Raw genomic sequence first — 24,886 nt, 5'->3', positions numbered from 1 at the left:
GCTTAAATATATTATATATATTTACATACATTACTCAATATATGAAAAGCGGTAATTACTGATATATGTTCGCATATATTGTAATATATTAACACAATATATCTTCAATATATTATAATATATTAACACAAAATATTATTATGTATATATCAATATATTTTGTAGATATGAATATTTTTTTTTTTCCTGTTGATTATTAATCAGTTATTTAATCAGTTGGTGTAGCCAACAGCAATATTTACTTTATTAAATATTTTCAATTAACCAGTAAATCAGAAAACGAAATAACGTAATATATTGACTGTTAATATATGGGGAAATATATTTTTCTTTGCGTAAGGGAGAGAGCAGGTACTTTCATGGGAGAAAAAGGTTGCCATTTCTGATTGGCTGGGCGCAGTGGTGGCACCAGAGTATTTTTGTTGGGTAATTTATGGTAGGGCTAACCCATACAGTGGTGGTGCTCAAGTCAGTTGAATTACATACACGCGATATCGCCCCCCCTTGACAGTGAAACGCCACGCGTGAGGTTTAGATTATTTCCCTGTCTCAATCAAAATGGAACTGTATGAAATAAAACGGCACATTTGTCTTGTAGTAAATAAAAAGGATTCACTGTGTACGTGACTTATGATAGTACACGTTGAAGATCCAATGGGGATACTGAATGGCGGTTTCGACTGATCTCAATCAATAAGGCATGACGCAGACCCAACGTTTCGTTGCTTTGATTGGCTGTAGGTCTATTCAAATTGCATTCGGAGGCATTTTGATCTGACCGCGGCCGCGCTGATATAACGCCAGAGAATTTCCACACCTTTAGTGTATAAAACTCCCCCACTACTTTGACTATTCCTTGCACCTCTCTTCTAGCATAATCCCAAATGGTCTCAACCATATTGCATCAGTAACGTGCACTTGTTACAGCAGGATCAGTTTGTGTGTTGTGGAGACGACCCGCATATTTTCGCAATCCGTGTTCTCGACATTTAGCTTATTATTTAATTTATTTTGCTTACTTGAACATCATTTTTCATGGTGGGGCTAAGCCATTCCCTGGCGCTGCCATCGGCTGGGCGGATTGCAAACCACGGCCTGTAAAACTCCCAAAAAGTTTTGTGAAAACGCCATTTCATTTTCCTCGCATTAGCATTAGCCCAGCACACAAACGCAGAGAGATCTAACTTATGGCGACACAAAAGAAAACATGGGAGCGGTGGAGTTGAGGTGTCGGCGTTCTGGCGATTTACTCGGAAGGCTTCAGTAGAAGCCAGTCTACAACTCCGGGGACTTCCGGCCGGGGACTTCGGGTGGCAGTATGCCGTGAAGTTGTTTGCAGCTAACGAACTAAGTACAGCAAATACTTGGTGTGAAAGCGCCAAAGAAAAGCATAATGGGGCTCCTCTATCAGATTTGGATAATCACTGTTTCAATTAAGCTCCTCGATGCACTTTCAAGTATGAGTGAAGGTCAAGAGATCAGTGAAAACATTTTAATGTAAACTTACCACAAGCAGGGGCGGCGCCAGGGGGAAGCTAGGCACCCCCAAGAAATGTGTTTTTTATTTCCGAAAATTATTATTTTTATTAAATTAGAAAAATTATTGATAACATCAATGCAAATGTGAAACAAACAAATGTTTGACCAAAAACATAAAGCCAACACAGGTGATATGATTAGGCCAATGGCCAGCACCCATTAGATTTTTGACCTACCCATAGGCTAAATTACTTTGTGACACTTGAGTGACTTCCTGTTAGATGGAGCCCCAAATTATTTGCTAACAGCAAAGTGACAAATGGATCGTTTTTTAGTCCTTAAACGTCCACGTGTGGACACTAAATCAAAACCAACTGAAAGCGAGAGGGATTCTGCAAGGCCTCATGAGTATAGGTAGCTTACTTCTTCTGGGTCTCTGTGTTTCATTCAAGCTCGTGTGTGTGTGTGTCACGAGCCATTTTGTGTGCGTGCACAAGAGAGCGAGAGAGAGAGCTCGCGCACCGGTGGGTATCTACCAGAGATCGTTGTGGTTAGCATCTGGTGCTAGCTAGCCAAGCTAACGGATATAAGGATCTTTTTCAACAACAAGGTGGAGGGAGAACTCTCTCCTGTCAGACTGAGAGTCTCAGATAACCTCAGCTCAGGTGAAGTAAAGGACTCAGTGTTTAGATAGTTAACTTTAGTCTAGTTATCTCAGTGGGTCTCAAACTGTTTGTTTTAAAAAGGGGAGGGCTTTGTAAAATATCTATAAAGAAATAGAAAATCTGTTTACAGTTCTGTTTCATATGTATGTTGAGAGATGTATCCATAGATCTCTTAATTTTGCTCTCAAAGTGCATCAGATTGATGCTTTTAACTTCATTTAAAAAAAAAAAAATCTTCCTGGGGGAACTTGCTCCCACTAGAGGTGGTGAGGACCCTCCTAGAGGATGTGAGGTCCACTCCCCACTTGTAAAACTAGCGCTTACACCTATATGCCGTGAGCTGATTACCAAGCCTTCATTGCAACAGTCGCGGGTACACTGTGTGCGTGTGGGGAGTGTTGCAGTAGAAAATTCAACTGTAGCGCTGGTGCATTAATGGGAAACCCTTAATGTTTGAGCACCCTCTATGAAACTTCAAGCTACCCCACAGCACCCCCTAGAGAAAATCTCGCGCCGCCACTGACCACAAGTGAAATATTGGCATACATATTTGAAAGAATTTGTCAATGTTTAACAGAATGACAAATTGAATATGCATATTTTAAATCAGTGCTCATCTGCTGTCCTTTTACCTGTTCAATATTAACAGGTTTCAATTTAGTGTCTTTCTTTTTTTAAATGCTCACTCTAGGCAGTCTCCAACAAATGCATACATTAGGCATACTTTGAGTTTCAACAAGAATATGAATGTAAAATATGGCACACTTTTGGAAAGGTATTTTTCAAGCCTCAGGAGACTAAAGTTCAAGGTGCAATGTTATGATGAAGCAGTATGTCTGTATTGTATGTCTATTGCATGAAACAGTACACAGGCAGTTCCTGTACAGTACAGACTACATTTAAATATATGTAATTTGGAACAGTGAAATCATTTTGGACCTCCCCATAACCATAGAAAACACAACTATAGATGAAAAAAAATCTCGAATATTCCCAAGTAAATACTATAAGAGTGAATTATTTTTAAAATATTTTATTAGGACTTTATTTAGGAGCGCATTATAATGATGGGTCCTGAAGTCACGCTTTTGAAACCAGGGTCATCTGAAATGGCAAGTTTTTGACCTGTGGGAGAAAAAAAAAAATATATATAAATATATCTTGGCCACTTTATTCAAAAGCCATTGTCTCATTTTATAATTTGAGCCAACACGTGTAAACCTTATCGTACATTACTAGATAATGAAATCAGCATGTATGAGAGCATACCCTTCATCGTGTTGTCCTGGTCTGAACACTGCACATTACAAGCTGCATCCACTGGATTTCTAACATCACAGATGACCACCTCACAGTGGACAAAGACCTACAAGATATGAACAGATGTAAGGGTTTGTTATAGACAGCGTACTTTCTTTTTCCAAACTCTGAAGCATCTAAAAATAAAAACAAGAATATTTATTCTTATGACTGATAGTACCTGGCGGTTCAAGTTATCCTTGTCTTCCGCAAAGGCAAACATCGGGACCTCAAACCGCTTGAAGTTGGAAGGATAATGAACTCTGCCCTTCGGCAAAACAGAGTGGAAGATCACTGGGTGCGGGTCCCTTGAGTTTGCACAACTGATGGAGAACAAAAAAATATATATATATTTTATTTGGGTAAAGATGTCCAAAAGTCCGCTAAATGAGCACCCTACTGTATGATTTTAAACCATCCCTTTGGTTCAGTTTGACAAACAGTTCATTGGGACAAGAAAAAATAAATATATACAAGTTACCCGTTAACGATGAGGTCCCATCGAGGGAGGGACATCTTGTCCTCCTCCAGCATCGCCCAGCAGTATGCCAGCTCAAGAGATACTTCAGGGTTGTTAGATCCCATCAGTTCCACCTCGAAATACATAGGCTGTTGTCGGTACTTTGTGAAGGGATCGTCCTCAACGCGGTGAAACACGCTGAAGGAGTCGTCTGAAGTGAAGCAGAACATATAGACCCGAATTATTAAGGATTCAGACAGGAATAGAAACATTAAGGTGCATAATGCAAAAGAGTTTAACTTGGATGTACATAGTCAACAACCCAAGTGCCAACTCAGTTCAAAGATTAACTTTATGAAAAAAATACATTCCAATTACTTAAAGTAACTAGATTCATATGAACTGTCTCCAAGTTACCCAAAATCCTGCATTTTGATAGAAAGTGTTATCCTGTCTCTTTGCATTAAGCTTTTTAAACATGTTGACATGATATAACTCTTATTTGTCCCAGTTTCTAGATTTGGGAAGGTTTCCAAAGACGTCAAAAATCAATCTAGTCCTTAGCAAGCATGCGAGAAAAAGAAGAAAAAAAACACGAGGCATGAAGAACTTTCTTTACCCAAAGCAACTCTCATTTCAACCTGCATCCCGCCTCGTGCATCGTCAGCGTACAGTTCACTCCTGCGAGGTCGGGTGTTGAAGCCAATAGCCTGGTTAGTGTTGATGTCATAGTAACAGAACACCTTAAGCCTGAAAGAAGAAAACTCTTAAGTGGGAACACTAACGGCCCGTCTACACTACAGGCATCAAAAAATCTTGAAGCTGGGCGTGTCTGAAGCTTGTCGATTTTTTGCGAGCAACCAATCACATGAATCTCCTGCCCCCGACATACGAAGCAATAGCAATGTTAAAACGAAGTAAACTAGATATAAACTCTCCAAACAGGCGAAAAAACTGTCAGTTTCACCCACTGTCTCTGCCACCTCCCTCCATGCCTGGTTCCTCCGGTTTGTATCCCGGTAAATAGTTCCGGTCGTAAAGAACCGGGTGATTCGCTACCGTAATATCTCGTTTGGAATATGAGGAAATGAACTGCGGTCTGGCTCTCCCAGCTTGCACGCGGTTTGATTGGCTGCGCTTGCACTGGCGGGATTTGCATAAACGGGATTTGATTGGCTGATGCCAAGCATCGAGCCTCAAAAGTTGAACATTGTTCAACTTTTGATGCCGATAGATGCTCGTGATGCTTGCAAAGCCATGCCATGCTCCCCACAATGCAGTTCGGCGAAGATTCAAAATCTTCTACGTCACCCCATTCAAGTGAATGGGCGAAGCGTTGAAAGCATTTTTTGATGCCTGTAGTGTAGACGTACCGTTAGAACTGTTCAATTGTTACCCATTGGCACCGTTAACATCTGGGATTGCACCATAGAACGATTTATGGCGTACCAGTTGACTTCTGATAAGGAAAATATAATTTAAGAGTCTTTAAAGTTTTGTCACATGGTTAGCCTACAAAGTCTCTGTATTTGTTTTAAAGTTGTCGTCAGACTGTCAGTTTACATGATGGTGAACATGAATGTTTACAGCTACAAATAACTGGTTTTTGAAATGTATTTTTTTTAAGTTTTCCCGTCGAGTTACAAATTAGGTTTTTGTAACTGAAAAAGGCCGCCTTTAACCGTTTTGCTCCAAAAACATGCAACTGTGAATAATGTCCAAGCTGAGAATTTTTCTTTTCTGACTTAAAGTCTAAAACCCAATGACCTGAAGTGTATCATGTTAAGACAAACAAAGCATTAAAAAGCTGACATTTAGAAAACCGGAAGCACTTTGTTAATTAATCTTCCATGTCATTTTTCAAGCTACAGCTTTGATAATAAATTAATCATCCAACATTCAGCTTGGTGATTCTAAGTCTCGAGATACTCACTCAAACTCCGGCTCCTTCGACTGTGACAGCTTTCCCAATTCAAGTTCATCTGTGATGGAGATTTCATTCTCATACAGCATCATATTGGGCAAAAACTAAGAAAAGAAAAAAATTGAAAGAAGTCGTTTCTCAGTTTTAAACCTACTGCAATCAGCAAGCTATTCAGCAGCATGCTTTACCTTTCTGGTTGTCCCACAGGAGTTTGCAGTGAAGACAAAATAAGCGTACTGGTCGTTGCTGTATGTGGGGCCACAGGCGGGGTTTCTGAGGGTGAGCCGTCGGGGGTTCAGACTGGGAACAGACTCCAGGGTTATAGCCAGAGCCGTGATGGTCCCATTAGGGAAACATTCTGAAAAAGACGACTAGACATTTGTATGCATTGGAGATTTAAGCCTACATAAGAACACGTATTGTCTTTAACAAACCAATCAGCTTTGTGACGAAGTTGCAAGCCAAGGAGAAGACTTGGATAGTTTTGTTGGTCTTCAGATATCTCAGAGTCACATCCAGTCTGCTCTTGATGGATGACGACTCAACAGCCTGAGAAGTTTGCAGAAACAATACATTATGATTTAAAGAGGACTATGATCTTGACAAATGTTGGCAAATCCCTGCACATTTAAAACTTTGGTTAAGATTCATACCTCGACCGTAGCATCAGCTGCAGAAAAAGGTACAACCAAACTGAAATGCGTGTCGTTGCCCATGACGCCGTACTGCTGAGCCAGGCTCCCGGTCAGCATTCGTTTTCCCATTATGGTCTGAAAGTTGAGTCCTCTGGTCCCGTATTTCACGAGGACATAGAAATTCTTATCATCACAGCGTCCTGAGACAGAGGGAGGAGCTGCAAAGGGAGGAATTCCTCTTGGGTACAGACCCATGTCTTCCAGTTTAGCTCTCAGATAAGCAGTGGCAGTAAATGGAGTATGCTTTGGCAGGACCAGGAAGCCAAAGGTCAGATGAAGGGTGTAAATTGTAACCCCCATTTCTTTCTGTTGGAAGAAACAGATAGTTATTAGCTGCCAAAATAAAATAAAAAATGCATTTCATTTCCCACGTTGAGTGTAAGGCTCACCCTTTGTCCTACGACACGGTCCGTGAAGGGCACTTCAACAGTATAGACCTTGGAGCAGCCGTTAGGGGACATTTTGTCAAAGACTTTAAAGCCTCTGGCAAAGCAGTCGGCCAAGGACAAAACCTCAGAGGGGGACCTGATGTTCTTTAGCATTACATCAAAGCCCACCGGCCCAATCAACACCTTAAACATCATCTCCTTGGGAACAGTGGCTGTAGGTCAAAAATGAAGAAATTAAGGCAGGTTGCAATTTATGTAAAAAAAGTAGCATGAGTAGAAGAAAATATGACTCACCGTCAATGACTTGTGGAGGTTGAAGCTGCAGGGGGGTCTCGACGGGGAGGAAGACTTTGTATCTCGTGTCCTCATTAGCGTCGTCTTCAGTCCAGAGCAACTCGAGCATCAGCTCAATCATATAAGAAGTGAAGTACTGACCATCCTGGGCATGACTCTGCATAAACAAACATCCTGAGTAAGGTCTTTCCTGAATAACATTATCAGCTACAGATTAAAAGAGAAAGGGAAATTTGTCTGGCAATGAAGCTCTAGATGTTGCAACAGTCAAACATACTCACACGATCCGTTTACATTTGTTTTGTACATACCAACAGGATTTCAGTAGTGTTATCTTCCATGAAACAACAAAGTGTGATTGCTTGTTAAACTGTGTCTCTAAAGTCTAAAATGACTTTAATGTACAATTTAACTACGCTGATTTCTTCAGTGTTGTGAGAAATTCTTTAGATCCAATCACATCTATATTTTGCCCTTTTGTAGTATTTCAGATTTTTTTTTTTGCATAGCTGCATGCATGACTAAAACGTCTTTGTCAATTCATGGACTAAATTGATTTATCTAACCTTGATTTGGCAACCAGCAGCCCCAATAGGAATTTCAACAATGACGTAAAAGTCATCGAAAGTCAGGGAATAGTTTCTGGCCGATATCTCTGTAGCTTCGAGCTTCCTCCCATCGACGCCCATGTTCACCTCCAACAGTCTGAAGTGTTTCGAGTAAATCAGAGGGTCAATGCGCCTCGGCAGGAACCAGCGGATTGAGGTTTCAGTAAAGGAAACCCCACCTGTACACCAAAAAATCAAATAAATAAAGCACTTCTTCCTGGATACAAATTCTGGTGAGTTAAATATTTTTGGCTCCATTTTTAGAAAAGTTTGATATTTAAAAAATGCTGGAATCCGAAATAATACTGGCAGATGTCTTTTTTAAATTCCTGACAGTAAAAAGTGCCCCAAATTCCCAGTGAAAAACACTACAAGACATGACATCAGTGAGTCTCTTTAAATTACCCTGAGCTTGAGGACAAGCGGCTCCTGCATAAAGTTGAGACGTCAGCTTCGTCTTCTCAAATATAATTGAGGTGCTGAGCACAGTCATCGGCACACCTGCTACCTGTGGGGGGAGATTACACAACATGTGGATGTAAATGCATACTGTGGTAACATAATAATTTCACTCCTAAAAATCTGGGGGGGATATGAATAAGAACTCACTGATTTAAGAGTGCCAAGTGGATTCCAGACAAAGTAATCAATTTGAAAGGCAGTCTGGTTACATTATTTTATCTATGGCTGTAAGTGTAAGCAAGTACCTAATGGGCTGCTTTAGTGATTTAACAAGTCTGCCTGAGGGGAAGATATCAAGTGAGAGTTGTTTGAATCTCAGAAAAACTGCAATCCACTTACATCCTTGGTGTACGTTTCACGTGAAGGATTTGGGCTTCGCAGCACCAGCCTGGTAGGAGTGCTTGAGATCCCATAACCATTTCTCTGGGCTTCATCCACCTGCATGACCCTCTCCTCAGGAGGGAGGAACACCACTGTGGCGATTCTGAAGACTGCGTCCATGGGTTGCTGTGAGGCAAATATCAAGACGTTACATACATGTTTCTAGAATAAGAAAAGAAAGAAAAAAAAAGGCAAAATTAGCCAATCTTACCTCAGCAGCTTTTCGGGGATGCGAGTCGGGGTATGCAGGCAGGTTATAATCATTTGGAGCTGCTTTTTTCACAGACACCTAGAAATGAGGCCACTCCATAAGTGATAATCAATCTCTGCAGTGAAATGAAATGTACCGGCCTTGACACTCATGAGGTATCAAGCCACTAATCATATAGACTGGAACATGGCATGCTGCGTTCACTTGCCTCCATGTAGTTGGGTTTACAGATAATTTCCCGGGAGGCCCAGGAAGAGTAGTAGCAAGTTTCTTCCACCAGGTAAAACTCATCTTCAACCACATTGTCAGACTGTAGCCGCAGACCTAGTTTTGTTGTGAATGCTTTATCGTCCTGAAAACAAGTCTCAAAATTAATTGCCACGTCAAAAGAAACATTTGGTGCTGCGTCACAAACTAGGATTCAGTCATTTTTACCACATTTTGAGCAAAACAGTTTTGGACGGAGGCATAGATCACAGCGTTTCCCAGGTGGTATTTCTTGATGGTGAAGCCACACTGAGAAGATAAACTTGGCGTGAGGATGATTGAAGAGTTTTCTGAGGAAACGAACAATAAAAGTTTGAATTAAAAGTGAGATTAAGTTAAGAAAAAGCAATATACTTGAAATGTCAGCTTACTTATGACAGCGGACACTTCAAGAGAACTTCCTCCAAGTCGACTGACATCCACACGCAGCAAGTTTCCAAGGCATTGAGAGTAGATTTCTGGGATTAAACATTTATATTAGATAGCAGCACACAAAGTGTGTTGAAAAATATCACAAAATGACAAAAACATACTTATTTGGGGCTTATTTTGTGCCTCAATGTTAACAACTGCTCCAAGGAGAATGAACCACCTGAAAAAGATTGAATACGTTTTAAATGTATAAAGAAAAATAAACCTTAATTTACATACATACATACATACATACATACATACATACATACATACATACATACATACATACATACATACATAAAAACAAAACTACAAACCCCAATCCAGCTAAACAACCCATGGCAAGAGTTGGGAGACTGGTGAAGGTCCCTGGTTTTTGCACTTTTTAAATGAAGTTGTTGAGGAAGAGGGAGGGTCCTGCTCACAGGTGGAGCCCATTACTGCCTGATGAGGTGATTGAGCAGGCCTGTGTGTGTAATCCAGTCTGAAGGGAATCCCAACATTTAAAGGCATTGAGGGGAGCAGAATGGCTAACTGGATGATGGGGCTATTTGGATGAGGGGAAGAAATGCCCCATACGTGATGGAGAATATAGAGCGATTAAAAAAAGTGGAGAGGTGGTCATATAACTGGGGATTCAAAATGTCAGAAAGCAAGTCATGCTACATGATATTTACACATAAACGCAAGATTGATGGCCAACAGTTAACACTATATGATTGTCCAATGACAAAGGTGAATGAATTCAAATACCTAGGACTGTGGTTTGATAGCAAATATACATGGGAAATGCATATTAAACAAGTGGAAACAAAATGCAAAAAAGTATTAAATATATTACGAGCTGTAGCTGGATGCAACTGGGTCGCAGATAAACAAGCATTAATAGACATATACAGATCAATTTTGAGGTCCACAATAGACTGGTTGTATAGTGTATGGAGCAGCAGCAAAAACATCACTATTAAAAATTGATAGACTACAATATAAAGCATTGCGGCTGTGTATTGGAGCGATAAAGTCATCCCCTAGCACAGGGGTGGCCAACCCGCGGCTCTCGAGCAGAGTCCTGCACGGGTCTGATTTTCAAGACCCGCTCCCGCCCCGCACCCACGACGTACAATACCGAACCCGCCCCGCTACCCGCACATATTGCCAATTAGTTCCGCAACCCGACCCGACCCGCCGGCACAAGACCCGCAACCCGACCCGAACCCGCATATATATAAGCAGTGAAAACGTGCAATTATTAACACACGCAGTTGCATATTTGGCTCAAAAAGCCTTGGATGTTGGTTATTTTCTGCATCTAGGATGACACCAAAAGCCTCCCAGACGTTGGATTTCGCTCTTGAGGAAGAGTTATTGAAAATGCTTTATTCTCAGAGAGCTTCACCTCAGCCATTCAGAATGTGGCGCGCTCAGCAGCAGATAGATGCGCTGCAGAGGTTATGAATATGCTCGGTCCCGCGGGGGAGAGGTCTGAGGATTTAAACATTAAACTAAATTATTATTATTTAAATATATTTATTATGCAACACCCGCAACCCGACCCGCATCATCTTTGTTTTACCCAGAACCGAACCCGGAAAAAAGCGTTTGAAAAAACACCACCCGCAAATCACCTTTTTTGCGGGTCACCCGTCGGGTACCCGCGGATACCCGACCCGATGCAGGACTCTGCTCTCGAGCCGCATGCGGCTCTTTGCCTAGTTTCATGCGGCTCTTCAGTTCATATCGAATTTTGTGAGTTTGGGGGAGAGACACTGACTCCTGACTAGTGTTGCACAGTGTACCGATACTTGAAAGGTATACCGCGATACCCTGCCGTTAAAAACGTTACTATTCCTCCGTTTCAATAGTATGGTACTTTAAGAAGGACGGGGGAAAGTACTCCGGTGAGAAAGGGCTGTTTTAATAAGAGCCGTGTGTGTTCAGCGCTCTGCTTCCACTCCCTGCATTGCAGCCGTGCCTACAGTCCCGCCCCTTTCAAGCACGCTCTAAGTCCCTCCCCTCTCTCGTGCACGCGCTAGCTGCCAGAGCATGTGAGAAAACGAGAAGCATGGCTGCAAGTGGGAGTGCAACTGCTGCTGCGCCTCGGCTTGTTGACAAAAAAGACGCCAGAAGCGACATTTTGATGTATTTTAGCTATAGAGAGGCGAAGTCACGCCCATCTACTTCCGGTCCATGGGACCCCGGAAGCGAAAAATTATACATTGAATTTAATGGAGAGAGAAAACGTATCTTTTGATCCCATTTGAATTGTGCCACGAACTACACATATGATGTTTGTCAATCTTAAACAATCATTTCCATGTCAAAAAAAGTCACATTTTGTCGTAAAACTGTTGAAATATAAGACTATGAAAAATACGCGACTACAAAGACTACAAATCCCATTCTGGGTCGCGCATGTGATGTCACAGGCGATAATGCTCTAAGTGGTTGCGACTCGTAATTAAAGCGAAGAAGAAGATTTCATAACTGATTTATTCCCTCCAATAAATATAAGAGATTGCTCCAATAAATTTACTTTTACAAGATGCCTGTGTGCTTTGTAACATTTGTAATCACAAAAGTGATCATACCACTTGCTCGTTCTATCGCTTCCCGTCTGATGAAAGGACCAGGAGTCGCTGGATCAGACATATCAGGTAATATCATAGGTAATATACATGTTGTGCATGGATTATAGTGAAGTTGGCTACCTAGCTAGTAGCGACGAGTAGTGAGCACGTTGGTTAGCATTACATTACTTAGCCTTGTCATTTTTAGTAGCCTTACCATGAAGTTATTATTTTATTACATGAAGTACACCAAAATGTTAAACAGTAAGAGTAGTCATCATGGTAAGTATTTCGTGAAACATTTGAAGAGTGGCCTACTGCGCCCTCCACCGGGTGCTAAGGAAGCAGTTCAGGGAGAGTCGAAGGAAGGCAGGCAGGCAGGGAGCTTTGCATGACATTCTTCTGGACGTGTGTCATTGTGATGACAGTGAGGGTGAGTCAATCTGTTTGTTGGAAAGACAGTAGTTGAGTGATTACTGAGAGAAAATTAATAAAATAGATAATTATTCAGTGTTGTTACTTTAAAGTGTTGTTCCTGACCTTTTTCTCTTTTATTTTCTTTACCTCACCTGTAACTGCTGAGACCCTGAGGAACATGCACACTGACCTGCTCTGGCAACCTGATTTCCACTGTACGTAATAGTATTTGGTTATGGTATATTATTTATATACATCAAAGGCACAATGCACCCCCCAGAGAGACACATGTATTGAGTGTGATATTTTGCATAGGTCATGTGAAATCATCTTTACATACTAGAAAACTGTAGGAGCGGCAACTTGTTTTGAAATTGAATTTTTAATATCCGATAATAAAGTTGATCTGTTTTCTTTATTCTTCTCTCTTCCCAGCTCCATCCATCACCGTTCTCTGTTCCTGCAGGTCCTGCTTGCTAATCAATGCTTTATTTTTTTACACAATTACAAATAAAGTCAATGTATTGTATGACAGGAAGTTGTGCTTCATTCTGATTCAATAATAAATTCATTCTGCCTTCAACTGCAAAATGATTGTGGACTGCACCGACATCCATGTAGCTGCCCCCCAGTAAGATGAACCAAGCAAAGCTGACACTCAACATACAGCTGTGCTCTTAAGTTGACATGAAGAATTTGTGAAATATTGGTAATTATTTGGAAATTACTGACGATGCAGAAAACTTTTTTTATTTAGGAACAGTGGTCAAGTGAAGCATTTATCACCACATATGTGTCACACTTAAAAGGCCAAACAGACTGGCCAAACACACCTCATTTACAACTCCCCAGTTGACAGCCATGACTCTGTCTAAATTGTACACCCCAAGCACCCTCTTCATGAGGGACGCGCATGGAGTGGATGAAAGTCCCGACCTCAGCACAGCACCAAAATTGCTGGCTGTCAACCTGCCCTGCCTGTGTAACTGCCACTGAGGATTTGTCCGCTGTCCTACGGTGGCTGTCTGGATGGCAGCTTGCTGATCTCTGCTCAGTCGCATTGAGGCAAGAATTGCCTCAAGCCCACGACCCCCATGCTCCTTCACCAGCTCCGGCACGTTGAAAATGGCCTGATGTTGAGGCTGCAGCTCTGGCTCAGGTGACAAAAGCCATGCCATGCCACGCTGCGCCCCTCAGTGCAGACCTGAACCAGTCTACTTCCTCAGTGGCGATGTCTCTGGCCAGTGGGTTGTATGTCTCCTCTTGCTGTTGGTAGAGTTCAGACACCGGCTGGACTACTTTTGAAGTGCCAGGCTTCCTCCACTGGCACTCAACTTCTGTGGAGCTGATCTGCCACATGGCAAATATTGCCAATGCTGCAGCGTGGCTGCATTTGTACATCCCCCGTGCACAACCACAGACAGCGCTCTGCATCGCGCCATCCTCTCCCATGTAGATCTGTACAAATAAAGTAAGTACCATGTTTGTTAACATGCTATAATAGATTGAATGAGCAATACAAGGATGGTCCGGATCTCGGGGTGGGAGGGTTTATTTTTCCATAGTTTTGTCCTCTTGTCTGATTGTTGTTATTGTTTGTTTTTTCTGTATTTTTTGTCATTTGTGTTGTATTGGTTGTGATTGTACATTGTATTTTTTTTAAATGTGTATTACATTTTTGAAAAACATTTGATAAAAAAAAAAGGATTTGGTCAGGATCTAGACTCAGTGTGTAGTTTATGAATTAATCAATGCTCTCTACATTAGGAAAACACATACCAGTGTACCAGAGGGAGTCACACACAGCTGTGCCTAGATAACCAAACAAATTGACAAGATAACCAAAATCCTTGAATCTACACACAGCAAATAAACTCAAATGACACGAGATGTAAAAAGGAGATCACACATATAGTCGATATAAAACTGGCCGCTTCAATCTGAAGAGCAACTAAAACAAAACACGGGAGTGTACCTTGTTCTTGTGAACACTAATGTTATCCATAGCATACACACCCGTATACAGTACACCCGTTCTAGGTTCTGATTGGCTCTCTAGGTTGGCATTCTAGCTTCTGACTGGCTGTCCAGGTTGTCAATCACAGCCGTGGGCATATTATACTAGTCGACTCGTAACATCGCTAAACTTTTTTTCTTGACGGTTTTCTCAGTCAACTAATGCTATTGATAACAGTAACATAAATTAACACAGCCCTGCACACTGCAGTCATTATATGCCGGGTCTGTGGTTCATCATCTTCTTTTTCATTCTCCTCCTTATTGACTGACATTAACGTTAAACATTGCACTCATGTTACTCACCGAAACCTTGTAAAGCCGGTCCCGCATGCTGGCTCTTACAGAACCGACTAACTCCCCTTTTGTGTATGTACAGCTCTCAACATGCCCAGACTTGTAGTGATTTTCACCTCGTTTTATACTTTTATTCTCATTCTGAAAGAATGAGGTGAAATGTGCCAACGTGACGGCCATCTTTGTGTTGGTGACGCGTATTGTGCGGGACCAGAGACATGTAGTTCACTGAGCGGCTTAAAACAACAAAATGTGTTACTTCACAGTTTTACAACACATTTTTATTTTTTTGACTTGCAAAATGTTCTCTTAAATTGACAAACATCATATGTGTAGTTCGTGGCACAATTCAAACGGGATCAAAAGATACGTTTTCTCTCTCCATTGAATTCAATGTATAATTTTCCGCTTCCGGGGTCCCATGAGCTCCCCCGGAAAGGGAGGGACTTCGCCTCTCTATAGGCTAAATTACTTTGTGACACTTGAGTGACTTCCTGTTAGCTGGAGCCCCAAATTATTTTTGTTAACAGCAAAGTGACAAATGGATCGTTTTTTAGTCCTTAAACGTCCACGTGTGGACACTAAATCAAAACCAACTGAAAGCGAGAGGGATTTTGCAAGGCCTCGTGAGTATAGGTAGCTTACTTCTGGGTCTCTGTGTTTCATTCAAGCTCGTGTGTGTGTGTGTGTGTGTGTGTGTGTGTGTGTGTGTGTGTGTGTGTGTGTGTCACGAGCCATTTTGTGTGCGTGCGCAAGAGAGCGAGAGAGAGAGAGAGCGCACCGGTGGGTATCTACCGGAGATCGTTGTGGTTAGCATCTGGTGCTAGCTAGCCAAGCTAACGGATATAAGGATCTTTTTCAACAACAAGGTGGAGGGAGAACTCTCTCCTGTCAGACTGAGAGTCTCAGATAACCTCAGCTCAGGTGAAGTAAAGGACTGCCCGTCTACACTACAGGCATGAAAAAATCTTGAAGCTAGGCGTGTCTGAAGCTTGGCGATTTTTTGCGAGCAACCAATCACATGAATCTCCCGCCCCCGACATACAAAGCAATAGCAATGTTAAAACGAAGTAAACTGGATATAAACTCTCCAAACAGGCGAAATAACTATCAGTTTCATCCACTGTCTCTGCCACCTCCCTCCATGCCTGGTTCCTCCGGTTTGTATCCCGGTAAATAGTTCCGGTCGTAAAGAACCGGGTGATTTGCTACCGTAATATCTCGTTTGGAATATGAGGAAATGAACTGCGGTCTGGCTCTCCCAGCTTGCACGCGGTTTGATTGGCTGCGCTTGCACTGGCGGGATTTGCATAAACGGAATTTGATTGGCTGATGCCAAGCATCGAGCCTCAAAAGTTGAACATTGATAGATGCTCGTGATGCTTGCAAAGCCATGCCATGCCATGCTCCCCACAATGCAGTTCGGCGAAGATTAAAAATCTTCTACGTCACCCCATTCAAGTGAATGGGCGAAGCGTTGAAAGCATTTTTTGATGCCTGTAGTGTAGACGTACCGTTTCGGCCCGTCTACACTACAGGCATGAAAAAATCTTGAAGCTGGGCGTGTCTGAAGCTTGGCGATTTTTTGCGAGCAACCAATCACATGAATCTCCCGCCCCCGACATACAAAGCAATAGCAATGTTAAAACGAAGTAAACTGGATATAAACTCTCCAAACAGGCGAAAAAACTATCAGTTTCACCCACTGTCTCTGCCACCTCCCTCCATGCCTGGTTCCTCCGGTTTGTATCCCGGTAAATAGTTCCGGTCGTAAAGAACCGGGTGATTTGCTACCGTAATATCTCGTTTGGAATATGAGGAAATGAACTGCGGTCTGGCTCTCCCAGCTTGCACGCGGTTTGATTGGCTGCGCTTGCACTGGCGGAATTTGCATAAACGGGATTTCATTGGCTGATGCCAAGCATCGAGCCTCAAAAGTTGAACATTGTTCAACTTTTGATGCCGATAGATGCTCGTGATGCTTGCAAAGCCATGCCATGCTCCCCACAATGCAGTTCGGCGAAGATTAAAAATCTTCTACGTCACCCCATTCAAGTGAATGGGCGACGCGTTGAAAGCATTTTTTGATGCCTGTAGTGTAGACGTACCGTTAGTGTTTAGATAGTTAACTTTAGTCTAGTTATCTCAGTGGGTCTCAAACGGTTTGTTTTAAAAAGGGGAGGGATTTGTAAAATATCTATAAAGAAATAGAAAATCTGTTTACAGTTCTGTTTCATATGTATGTTGAGAGATGTATCCATAGATCTCTTAATTTTGCTCTCAAAGTGCACCAGATTGATGCTTTTAACTTCAATATTTAAAAAAAAAAAAATCTTCCCGGGGGAACTTGCTCCCACTAGAGGAGGTGAGGACCCTCCTAGAGGATGTGAGGTCCACTCCCCACTTGTAAAACTAGCGCTTACACCTATATGCCGTGAGCTGATTACCAAGCCTTCATTGCAACAGTCGCGGGTACACTGTGTGTGCGTGTGGGGAGTGTTGCAGTAGAAAATTCAACTGTCGCGCTGGTGCATTAATGGGAAACCCTTAATGTTTGAGCACCCTCTATGAAACGTCAAGCTACCCCACAGCACCCCCTAGAGAAAATCTCTGGCGCCGCCACTGACCACAAGTGAAATATTGGCATACATATTTGAAAGAATTTGTCAATGTTTAACAGAATGACAAATAATTGAATATGCATATTTTAAATCAGTGCTCATCTGCTGTCCTTTGTTCAATATTAACAGGTTTCAATTTAGTGTCTTTCTTTTTTTTAATTCTCACACTAAGCAGTCTCCAACAAATGCATACATTAGGCATACTTTGAGTTTCAACAACAATATGAATGTAAAATATGGCACACTTTTGGAAAGGCATTTTTCAAGCCTCAGGAGACTAAAGTTCAAGGTGCAATGTTATGATGAAGCAGTATGTCTGTATTGTATGCCTATTGCATGAAACAGTACACAGGCAGTTGCTGTACAGTACAGACTACATTTAAATATATGTAATTTGGAACAGTGAAATCATTTTGGACCTCCCCATAACCATAGAAAACACAACTATAGATGAAAAATCTCGAATATTCCCAAGTAAATACTATAAGTGTGAATTATTTTTAAAATATTTTATTAGGACTTTGTTTAGGAGCGCATTATAATGATGGGTCCTGAAGTCACGTTTTTGAAACCAGGGTCATCTGAAATGGCAAGTTTTTGACCTGTGGGAGAAAAAAAAAAAATATATAAATATATCTTAGCCACTTTATTCAAAAGCCATTGTCTCATTTTATAATTTGAGCCAACACGTGTAAACCTTATCGTACATTACTAGATAATGAAATCAGCATGTATGAGAGCATACCCTTCATCGTGTTGTCCTGGTCTGAACACTGCACATTACAAGCTGCATCCACTGGATTTCTAACATCACAGATGACCACCTCACAGTGGACAAAGACCTACAAGATATGAACAGATGTAAGGGTTTGTTATAGACAGCGTACTTTCTTTTTCCAAACTCTGAAGCATCTAAAAATAAAAACAAGACCATTTATTCTTATGACTGATAGTACCTGGCGGTTCAAGTTATCCTTGTCTTCTGCAAAAACAAACATCGGGACCTCAAACCGCTTGAAGTTTGAAGGATAATGAACTCTGCCCTTAGGCAAAACAGAGTGGAAGATCACTGGGTGCGGGTCCCTTGAGTTTGCACAACTGATGGAGAAAAAAATATATATATATTTTATTTGGGTAAAGATGTCCAAAAGTCTGCTAAATGAGCAACCTACTGTATGATTTTAAACCATCCCTTTTGTTCAGTTTGACAAACAGTTCATTGGGACAAGAAAAAATAAATATATACAAGTTACCCGTTAACGATGAGGTCCCATCGAGGGAGGGACATCTTGTCCTCCTCCAGCATCGCCCAGCAGTATGCCAGCTCAAGAGATACTTCAGGGTTGTTAGATCCCATCAGTTCCACCTCGAAATACATAGGCTGTTGTCGGTACTTTGTGAAGGGATCGTCCTCAACTCGGTGAAACACACTGAAGGAGTCATCTGAAGTGAAGCAGAACATATTGACCCGAATTATTAAGGATTCAGACAGGAATAGAAACATTAAGGTGCATAATGCAAAAGAGTTTAACTTGGATGTACATAGTCAACATCCCAAGTGCCAACTCAGTTCAAAGATTAACTTTATGAAAAAAATACATTCCAATTACTTAAAGTAACTAGATTCATATGAACTGTGTCCATGTTACCCAAAATCCTGCATTTTGATAGAAAGTGTTATCCTGTCTCTTTGCATTAAGCTTTTTCAACATGTTGACATGATACAACTCTTATTTGTCCCAGTTTCTAGATTTGGGAAGGTTTCCAAAGACGTCAAAAATCAATCTAGTCCTTAGCAAGCATGCAAGAAAAAGAGAAAAAAACACGAGGCATGAAGAACTTTCTTTACCCAAAGCAACTCTCATTTCAACCTGCATCCCGCCTCGTGCATCGTCAGCGTACGGTTCACTCCTGCGAGGTCGGGTGTTGAAGCCAATAGCCTGGTTAGTGTTGATGTCATAGTAACAGAACACCTTAAGCCTGAAAGAAGAAAACTCAAGTTTGAACACTTAGAACTGTTCAATTGTTACCCATTGGCACCGTTAACATCTGGGATTGCACCATAGAAGGATTTATGGCGTACCAGTTGACTTCTGATAAGGAAAATTACAAATTAGGTTTTTGTAACTGAAAAAGGCCGCCTTTAACCGTTTTGCTCCAAAAACATGCAACTGTGAATAATGTCCAAGCTGAGAATTTCTCTTTTCTGACTTAAAGTCTAAAACCCAATGACCTGAAGTGTATCATGTTAAGACAAACAAAGCATTAAAAAGCTGACATTTAGAAAACCGGAAGCGCTTTGTTAATTAATCTTCCATGTAATTTTTCAAGCTACAGCTTTGATAATAAATTAATCATCCAACCTTCAGCTTGGTGATTCTAAGTCTCGAGATACTCACTCAAACTCCGGCTCCTTCGACTGTGAGAGCTTTCTCAATTCAAGTTCATCTGTGATGGAGATTTCATTCTCATACAGCATCATATTGGGCAAAAACTAAGAAAAGAAAAAAATTGAAAGAAGTCGTTTCTCAGTTTTAAACCTACTGCAATCAGCAAGCTGTTCAGCAGCATGCTTTACCTTTCTGGTTGTCCCACAGGAGTTTGCAGTGAAGACAAAATAAGCGTACTGGTCGTTGCTGTATGTGGGGCCACAGGCGGGGTTTCTGAGGGTGAGCCGTCGGGGGTTCAGACTGGGAACAGACTCCAGGGTTATAGCCAGAGCCGTGATGGTCCCATTAGGGAAACACTCTGAAAAAGAAGATCAGACATTTGTATGCATTGGAGATTTAAGCCTACATAAGAACACGTATTCTCTTTAACAAACCAATCAGCTTTGTGACGAAGTTGCAAGCCAAGGAGAAGTCTTGGATAGTTTTGTTGGTCTTCGGATATCTCAGAGTCACATCCAGTCTGCTCTTGATGGATGACGACTCAACAGCCTGAGAAGTTTTCAGAAACAATACATTAGGATTTAAAGAGGACTATGATCTTGACAAATGTTGTCAAATCCCTGCACATTTAAAACTTTGGTTAAGATTCATACCTCGACCGTAGCATCAGCTGCAGAAAATGGTACAATCAAACTGAAATGTGTGTCGTTGCCAATGACGCCATACTGCTGAGCCCGGCTCCCGGTCAGCATTCGTTTTCCCATTATGGTCTGAAAGTTGAATCCTTTGATCCCGTATTTCACGAGGACATAGAAATTCTTATCATCACAGCGTCCTGAGACAGAGGGCGGAGCTGCAAAGGGAGGAATTCCTCTTGGGTACAGACCCATGTCTTCCAGTTTAGCTCTCAGATAAGCAGTGACAGTAAATGGAGCATGCTTTGGCAGGACCAGGAAGCCAAAGGTCAGATGAAGGGTGTAAATTGTAACCCCCATTTCTTTCTGTTGGGAGAAACAGATGGTGATTAGCTGACAAATAAAAAAAAAAAAAAAAAATGCATTTCATTTCCCACGTTGAGTGTAAGGCTCACCCTTTGTCCTACGACACGGTTCGTGAAGGGCACTTCAACAGTATAGAACTTGAAGCAACCGTTTGGGGACATTTTCTCAAAGACTTTAAAGCCTCTGGCAATGCAGTCGGCCAAGGACAAAACCTCAGAGGGGGAGCTGATGTTCTTTAGCATTACATCAAAGCCTACCGGCCCAATCAACGCCTTAAACATCATCTCCTTGGGAACAGTGGCTGTAGGTCAAAAATGAAGAAATGAAGTCAGGTTGCAATTTATGTAAAAAAAGTAGCATGAGTAGAAGATAAGACTCACCGTCAATGACTTGTGGAGGTTGAAGCTGCAGGGGGGTCTCGACGGGGAGGAAGACTTTGTATCTCGTGTCCTCATTAGCGTCGTCTTCAGTCCAGAGCAACTCGAGCATCAGCTCAATCATATAAGAAGTGAAGTACTGACCATCCTGGGCATGACTCTGCATAAACAAACATCCTGAGTAAGGCCTTTCCTGAATAACATTATCAGCTACAGATTAAAAGAGAAAGGGAAATTTGTCTGGCAATGAAGCTCTAGATGTTGCAACAGTCAAACATACTCACACGATCCGTTTACATTTGTTTTGTACATACAACAGGATTTCAGTAGTTTTATTTTCCATGAAACAACAAAGTGTGATTGCTTGTTAAACTGTCTCTAAAGTCTAAAATGACTTGAATGTACAATTTAACTACGCCGATTTCTCCACTGTTGTGAGAAATTCTTTAAATCCAAGAAATATAAACATCTACATTTAGCCCTTTTGTAGTATTTCAGATTATTTATTTTTTTGCATAGCTGCAAGCATGACTAAAACGACCTTGTCAATTTATGCACTAAATTGTTTTATCTAACCTTGATCTGGCAACCAGCAGCCCCAATAGGAATTTCAACAATGACATAAAGGTCATCGAGAGTCAGGGAATAGTTTCTGGCCGACATCTCTGTAGCTTCAAGCTTCCTCCCATCGACGCCCATGTTCACCTCCAACAGTCTGAAGTGTTGCGAGTAAATCAGAGGGTCAATGCGCCTCGGCAGGAACCAGCGGATTGAGGTTTCAGTAAAGAAAACCCCACCTGTACACCAAATAAATACAGCACTTAAAGAAAGGTCTAACATGGAAAGATTTAAGGAAAAGGGCTAACGTTTCAGAAATAGTTAAATCCTCAAAACATTTTGACAAAACAAATGGTTAATCAGTCGTATTTTATTCAAACCATCTGAAAAAGGAGAATTCAAATTATGAATTTAGCAGCTTTACAGCGACATACAGTAACACATCCTTAAAGTGTCATTAAAAAAAGTAAAGCACTTCTTCCTGGATACAAATTCTGGTGGGGAAGATATTTTTTTCTTTAGAAAAGTTTGACATTTAAAAAATGCTGCAATCAGAAATAATACTGGCAGATGTTTTTTTTAAATTCCTGACAGTAAAAAGTGCCCCAAATTCCCAGTGAAAAACACTACAAGACATGACATCAGTGAGTCTCTTTACATTACCCTGAGCTTGAGGACAAGCGGCTCCTGCATTAAGTTGAGACGTCAGCTTCTCAAATATAATTGAGGTGCTGAGCACAGTCATCGGCACACCTGCTACCTGTTGGGGGAGATTACACAACATGTGGATGTAAATGCATACTGTGGTAACATAATAATTTCACTCCTAAAAATCTGGGGGGATATGAATAAGAACTCACTGATTTAAGAGTGCCAACTGGATTCCAGACAAAGTAATCCATTTGAAAGGCAGTCTGGTTACATTATTTTATCTATGGCTGTAAGTGTAAGCAAGTACCTAATGGGCTTTAGTGATTTAACAAGTCTGCCTGAGGGGAAGATATCAAGTGAGAGTTGTTTGAATCTCAGACGAAGTGCAATCCACTTACATCCTTGGTGTATGTTTCACGTGAAGGATTTGGGCTTCGCAGCACCAGCCTGGTAGGAGTGCTTGAGATCCCATAACCATTTCTCTGGGCTTCATCCACCTGCATGACCCTCTCCTCAGGAGTGAAGAACACCACTTTGGTGATTCTGAAGCCTGCGTCCATGGGCTGCTGTGAGGCAAATATCAAGACATTACATACAAGATGTTTCTAGAATAAGAAAAGAAAAAAATGCAAAATGAGCCAATCTTACCTCAGCAGCTTTTCGGGGATGCGAGTCGGGGTATGCAGGCAGGTTATAATCATTTGGAGCTGCTTTTTTCACAGACACCTAGAAATGAGGCCACTCCATAAGTGATAATCAATCTCTGCAGTGACATGAAATGTACCGGCCTTGACACTCATACGAGGTATCAAGCCACTATTCATATAGACTGGAACATGGCATGCTGCGTTCACTTGCCTCCATGTAGTTGGGTTTACAGATAATTTCCCGGGAGGCCCATGAAGAGTAGTAGCAAGTTTCTTCCACCAGGTAAAACTCGTCTTCAACCGCATTGTCAGATTGTAGCCGCAGACTTAGTTTTGTTGTGAATGCTTTATCATCCTAAAAACACATGGAAACAAGTCTCAAAATTAATTGCCACGTCAAAAGCAACATTTGGTGATGCGTCACAAACTAGCATTCAGTAGTTTTTACCACATTTTGAGCAAAACAGTTTTGGATGGAGGCAGAAATCACAGCATTTCCCAGGTGGTCTTTCTTGATGGTGAAGCCACACTGAGAGGATACATTTGGCGTGAGGATAATTGAAGAGTTATCTGAGGAAACAAAGAAGAAAGGTTCAAATTAAAAAAGTGAGATTAAGTTAAGAGAAAGCAAGATACTTGAAATGTTAGCTTACTTATGACAGCGGACACTTCAAGAACACTTCCTCCAAGTCGACCAACATCCACACGCAGCAAGTTTCCAAGGCATTGAGAGTTGATTTCTGGGATTAAACATTTATATTAGATAGCAGCACACACAAGTGTGTTTAAAAATATCACAAAATGACAAAAACATACTTATTGGGGGCTTATTTTGTGCCTCAATGTTAACAACTGCTACAAGGAGAATTAACCACCTGAAAAAGATTGAATACGTTTTAAATGTATAAAGAAAAATAAACCTTAATTTAAAATATATACATAAAAAACAAAACTACAAACCCCAATCCAGCTAAACAACCCATGGCAAGAGTTGGGAGACTGGTGAAGGTCCCTGGTTTTTGCACTTTTTAAATGAAGTTGATGAGGGAGGGTCCTGCTCAGCAGATATGACCACACACAGGTGGACCACATTATTGCCTGATGAAGTGATTGAGCAGGCCTGTGTGTGTAATCTAGTCTGAAGGGAATCCTAACATTTAGGGCATTGAGGGAAGCAGAATGGCTGACTGAGCAGGGAAGAAGTATAGAAATATCTTTCATTAAAAAAGAAGCTGAAGCAATAATACTGAAGCATGGCCAAAGCAGCCGGATGAAGTTAAAAATGACTGAGAACAGCTAAATCTGTTAATCAACTACCCAGTTTAGAGATTAGTAAGTATTTGGCTTGAGCATTAAGTTAATTTACTTATTTGTTTTGAACAATTTTATATATTTGGTATGTTTCTTTGCATATACTTTTATGTTTAAATACTATACATTTTGCTGATATACTCACTTACTTTTATTTAAGTAAAGTTTCTAATGCGGGACATTTACTTGTATCAGAGAGAGTATTTGTACTGTGTAGTATAAGAACTTTTACTTGAGTAAAATATCTGAATACTTCTTACCACTGAAAGTCCCCAGCTAAACCTTAATAAGGGCCGTTAGTTCATGGTCATTAAAAACATCACTCCTTTAGGCCATGACTTTTAATTTAGCAGGATGTTCAGGGTTTTGTATCATATATCCTACATCATTCATTAAAGAAGGTAAAGTAAAAAGGAGGTGTAAAAGCAAAACATCTAACAGAAAAGGATTTTACTTCTTCAGCTCCGTTGTACCCCCGTTTTTAG

General features: G+C 41.1%; 2 protein-coding genes across 3 annotated transcripts; both read right to left on the bottom strand.

Moving 5' to 3' along the window:
• Positions 1-3,161: 3,161 nt before the first annotated feature.
• On the bottom strand, positions 3,162-9,984 carry LOC307014510 (uncharacterized protein). 2 transcript variants are annotated; one of them, XM_079642472.1, is made up of 20 exons: positions 9,866-9,984; positions 9,668-9,726; positions 9,506-9,592; positions 9,303-9,424; positions 9,076-9,219; positions 8,868-8,945; positions 8,615-8,782; positions 8,219-8,321; positions 7,772-7,992; positions 7,206-7,362; positions 6,912-7,123; positions 6,481-6,828; positions 6,262-6,376; positions 6,016-6,185; positions 5,837-5,931; positions 4,523-4,653; positions 3,925-4,114; positions 3,625-3,766; positions 3,414-3,510; positions 3,162-3,269 (listed from the first exon to the last, which is right to left on the bottom strand). In XM_079642472.1, exons 1-20 carry the CDS (start codon positions 9,886-9,888, stop codon positions 3,193-3,195), a joined length of 2,739 nt encoding a protein of 912 aa, XP_079498598.1. In that variant the 5' UTR covers positions 9,889-9,984; the 3' UTR covers positions 3,162-3,192. The 2 variants fall into 2 exon arrangements, with proteins under 2 accessions (XP_079498598.1, XP_079498599.1); XM_079642473.1 differs by lacking the exons at positions 9,303-9,424; positions 9,668-9,726; positions 9,866-9,984 and having other exon boundaries at positions 9,506-9,564.
• A 7,976-nt stretch (positions 9,985-17,960) lies between these two features.
• LOC307014511 (uncharacterized protein) lies at positions 17,961-24,149 on the bottom strand. The gene is made up of 20 exons (XM_079642474.1): positions 24,051-24,149; positions 23,907-23,965; positions 23,744-23,830; positions 23,539-23,660; positions 23,302-23,445; positions 23,092-23,169; positions 22,842-23,009; positions 22,456-22,552; positions 21,811-22,031; positions 21,238-21,394; positions 20,947-21,158; positions 20,510-20,857; positions 20,291-20,405; positions 20,045-20,214; positions 19,866-19,960; positions 19,316-19,446; positions 18,720-18,909; positions 18,423-18,564; positions 18,212-18,308; positions 17,961-18,068 (listed from the first exon to the last, which is right to left on the bottom strand). Exons 1-20 carry the CDS (start codon positions 24,071-24,073, stop codon positions 17,992-17,994), a joined length of 2,733 nt encoding a protein of 910 aa, XP_079498600.1. The 5' UTR covers positions 24,074-24,149; the 3' UTR covers positions 17,961-17,991.
• Between the last annotated feature and the right edge of the window lie 737 nt (positions 24,150-24,886).

The sequence above is a fragment of the Notothenia rossii genome (assembly GCF_949606895.1).
Source record: "Notothenia rossii genome assembly, chromosome: 8".
Lineage (NCBI taxonomy): Eukaryota > Metazoa > Chordata > Actinopteri > Perciformes > Nototheniidae > Notothenia > Notothenia rossii.
The sequence above is the reverse complement of the archived record's forward strand: the minus strand, read 5'-3'. Positions and strand labels throughout refer to the sequence as shown.

Coding starts and splice junctions, on each gene's coding strand:
- LOC307014511 (XM_079642474.1), bottom strand. CDS start 24,073: ATGGGTTGTTTAGCTGGATTGGG. Junction 23,446..23,538: donor ACTGTTTTGCTCAAAATGTG/GTAAAAACTACT, acceptor ATGTGTTTTTAG/GATGATAAAGCATTCACAAC. Junction 19,961..20,044: donor CCTGTGGGACAACCAGAAAG/GTAAAGCATGCT, acceptor TTCTTTTCTTAG/TTTTTGCCCAATATGATGCT.
- LOC307014510 (XM_079642472.1), bottom strand. CDS start 9,888: ATGGGTTGTTTAGCTGGATTGGG. Junction 6,829..6,911: donor ACCGTGTCGTAGGACAAAGG/GTGAGCCTTACA, acceptor TTCTTCCAACAG/AAAGAAATGGGGGTTACAAT. Junction 6,377..6,480: donor CAGCTGATGCTACGGTCGAG/GTATGAATCTTA, acceptor CAAACTTCTCAG/GCTGTTGAGTCGTCATCCAT.